General features: G+C 37.5%; 1 protein-coding gene across 1 annotated transcript; it reads right to left on the bottom strand.

The window, feature by feature from the left end:
* Positions 1-1,423: 1,423 nt before the first annotated feature.
* On the bottom strand, positions 1,424-1,906 carry LOC149259935 (protein SRC2-like). Its single transcript, XM_089455817.1, has one exon. It carries the CDS (start codon positions 1,904-1,906, stop codon positions 1,424-1,426), a length of 483 nt encoding a protein of 160 aa, XP_089311943.1.
* Between the last annotated feature and the right edge of the window lie 2,044 nt (positions 1,907-3,950).

Raw genomic sequence — 3,950 nt, 5'->3', positions numbered from 1 at the left:
CTTCATTGATTTCAAAACTCCATTGCTTCACTTGCACCTATCTTCTCAGGCTTTCATATTGATAAAAACAATGTAGAAAATTTTGGTTGAGTTAGTTTCAAACCATAAAATCTACCCCAACTTCATCTAATGGGCTTGTAATATAGCCTTCTTTCCCACATTTTCTTGATTATAAAATAATGTCAAAGTAAAACGAGAGTTAGAAATATTTTTCAACAATAGTCACTTGCATCAGATGATTATTATCTCGCTTGGTTTTCATCCTTATGGCTTAATATGGACGGACCATTTTCTGCAAGATTAGGAAAGCCTACTGTGTCTTTGAAAGATCGATTTGATTAATGGACATAAGTTAAAAACGCAGTGATCATCCTGTAAACAAATATATATACTCTATATATATCAAAGCAGCAGACTGAAGGCACTGAATTTGCCCATTTCAGACTCATATATGATATATCTATTCAAATGTTTACATAAACCAATATTTCATCCACAGTGGCTAAGAGTAGTATATATCAAAGACTGAAGGCACTAAAATTGCCCAATTCACTCATATATCTACTCAAATTTCTACACAAACCAATATTTCATTCACAATGGCTAAGAGTATATATCAAAGTAGCAGACTGAAGGCACTGAACTTGCCCATTTGAGACTTATATATCTATTCAAATTTTTAAACAAACCAATGTGTGATCCACAGTGGCTAAGACTATCTATCAAAGTAGCAGACTGAAGGCACTGAACATGCCCATTGCAAAATTCAGACTCATATCTATTCAAACTTTTACACAAACCAATGTTCATCCACATAGGCTAAGAATATATATCGAAGTAGCAGATTGAAGGCAGTGAACTTGCCCTTTTCAGATTCATATATCTATTCAAACTTTTACATAAACCAGTCTTTCATCCACAGTGGCTCGTGATTTTCAAAATTTTTATGTATGCCATAATAAGCACTTCACGAATCAACTAGGAATTGAAGGCACTTGCACAAAGAATATAATAACAGAAAACCAACGTATTCTTGCACAATAATATTATTGATGATAACACTATGCATAAATTGCTATTGCTTTGTTGTAAGCCACAACAGGATCTTGATCTTCCTTGGCACAGATGTTACTGTCAGATGGACTGAGATGAATTTTTGCAGCCCCATTCTTCAATCCAACTTTATTCCTTTTCAATTTTGGGGCCATGAGAATCTGATAGCAGCCAACAAGTTTCTCCTTCTCCTTCTCAACCATCTCACCACCATCTTTTTGCTTTTCTTGATCTTTGCCCTGTTCCTTGCATGCACTACTGTTGAAGTCTTGACAGCGGGATTGCTGTTCTTGGGCATCAACAACATTATTAGGTTCAATGGACAGTAATTTTCTCACAAATGAAGGCCTGGGTTGGATAGGATTCCCCATCAAATCTCTGAAACCCACAACCCCCCAGTTGCAGGGATGAATCTGTTCATTCTGTGAAGATCTACTCCATCAAGAATCATGGTGCCAAGGTTGAGAATGCCCCGTGGGTGACCAGAAGGACGACGGACCTGCAGTGCCAAGAAACTCATCCCACTGAAATCTGTGCTCCCGTAGCCCTTGAGGAGAATGGAAAGCAAGACCCTCACAGTGCCTAGCAGGGTATCCTTGAGGCAACCCACGCAGTATATCTCCATAATCACAGCAGAGGTTTCACAGCGGAGCAAACTCTCTTCCACTCTGAATATGGCCTTGTCGTTCCAAGTAGGGTTTGCGCCCCCTGTTCTGTCAATTTGCATCGTCAGTTTTTTCTCGAAATTGATCCATACAACACAGTAGGTCTGCATCATGCCAAAAAGATGCATCTCCTTCAAATCTTGAGCTGAGATGATGTTAAGCTCCAGCTGTGTGTAAGCTTCCCCCATGATGTAGAGTGAATTTACTGCACAAGGAAACGCAATATTCAGAGACCACCCTGATTGAAATTATAGGAGCAGAAACGCCATGAATGAAATCTTTTGAAATCTGAACATTGTATAGAACTGACTTATAAGACAAAACACATCATAGACTCTCTAGCTCATGATGATGAAAGCAGATGGAAATCAGTGCAGAAGGCCACCCCAAATGGTCATGATCGAAGCCAAGAAGCAGAAAAACCCATTCATAGATACAACAATAATGGAACAAACAAAAAAAAAATTGTACCAAATCCATTTGTTGTTTCATTTTAGAATTTTATTGCTGTGATTTCCATTTCAAAACTCCATTACTTCACCCGCACCTATAGTCTCAGGCTCTCATATTCATAAAAACAATGTACAAAATTTTGCTTGAGTTAGTTTTAGATTATAAAATCTACCCATTTCAAAACTCCATTGCTTCACCTGCACCTATCTTCTCAGAATCTCATATTGATAAAAGCAATGTAGAAAATTTTGGTTGTTAGTGTTAGACTATAAAATATACCCATTTCAAAACTCCATTGCTTCACCTGCACCTATCTTCTCAGGCTTTCATATTGATAAAAACAATGTAGAAAATTTCAGTTGAGTTAGTTTCAAACCATAAAATCTACCCCAACTTCATCTAATGGGCTTGTAATATAGCCTTCTTTCCCACATTTTCTTGATTATATAATAATGTCAAAGTAAAACGAGAGTTAGAAATATTTTTCAACAATAGTCACTTGCATTAGCTGATTATTATCTCGCTTGGTTTTCATCCTTATGACTTAATATGGACGAACCATTTTCTGCAAGATTAGGAAAGCCTTGTGAATTTTTTAGCTTCAAAGTAATTCTTTCAGATCACTTGCCTATCTATCTGGAGTCTAGACCTCTCAAACGAAGAGGCCTAAAAACATACCATTTTCATTTGAACAGCTGCAGTTTGGCAACCCAGACATAGAAAATAAAATCCAGTATTAGTGAAATGAAGACACTCACATTACATGAACAAAAATGTGAAGTTTCAAAGTAATTCTTTCAGATCACTTGCCTATCTATCTGGAATCTAGACCTCTCAAACGAAGAGGCCTAAAAACATACCATTTTCATTTGAACAACTGCAGTTTGGCAACCCAGACATAGAAAATAAAATCCAGTATTAGTGAAATGAAGATACTCACATTACATGAACAAAAATGTGAATCCTTTCTAAGAAGCTTCAAAATGTAAAGAAAAAAGCGGAACAACTAGGTTTTTGTAAACATATTCAAAAGAAACATGAACTGGAGATAGAGATGGTTAGTGTTGTAAAAGAAAAGGAATTGATATTGTGGCTTGAAAACGACAGATGCTTCCTTTATACTTTTTAAGTTCCAAGCATAAACCACCTTCCAATCTAAGGAAGGATAACAGTAAGTACAAGGAAGACCACAGATGCTTCCTTTATACTTCAATTGTCAAGCATTAACCAACATTCATAAGGTAGGTGCTTCCATAGACTCTATCTCACCATGTGACCAACCAGCCCAACTTAACAGCCATGACAACATCAGCAGATCAGTGGCCCCTTGCGGGGCCACACCAACCAGCTTAACAACCATGACAACATCAGCTGATCAATGGCCCCTTGTGGGGCCACACCAGCCCACCTTTGGGCAAACCACTATGTAAGAAAATGAAAACTTGGTGGAAACTGTAGCAGCAAGCCACTTTCACCTACCCATCTTGTCTCTCATGGCTAGTCTTCAAATGAATAGAGGAAAGATTACCGAGTCATGAACTTTTAAATGAGGGCATATTATCAAAAACCTTGAATGAGACTCATGAGAATCTATAAAAGAAAAGAAGAAGTCAGACATGCCTAACTTAGTGGTTGATACAGTGCTTAACCACATTAATCACCCTCGTTCAAATACTGGAAGGCATAAAGCCCTGCGTTAGTAAAAAGTTCAGGAATGTGATTCTAGCTGCATATGTCAGGAATAGTAAATTAGAGGACGGCCAAAAGTTGTTCGAAAAA

Source organism: Pinus tabuliformis, chromosome 6, assembly GCF_031772625.1.
Source record: "Pinus tabuliformis cultivar Carrire ecotype Pingquan chromosome 6, CPIR1, whole genome shotgun sequence".
Taxonomy (NCBI): domain Eukaryota; kingdom Viridiplantae; phylum Streptophyta; class Pinopsida; order Pinales; family Pinaceae; genus Pinus; species Pinus tabuliformis.
This window is presented reverse-complemented; position numbering and strand designations above follow the sequence as displayed.

What these genes read in the sequence shown, in the direction of transcription:
- LOC149259935 (XM_089455817.1), bottom strand. Translation starts at nt 1,906, where the DNA reads ATGGGGGAAGCTTACACACAGCTGGAGCTTAACATCATCTCAGCTCAA.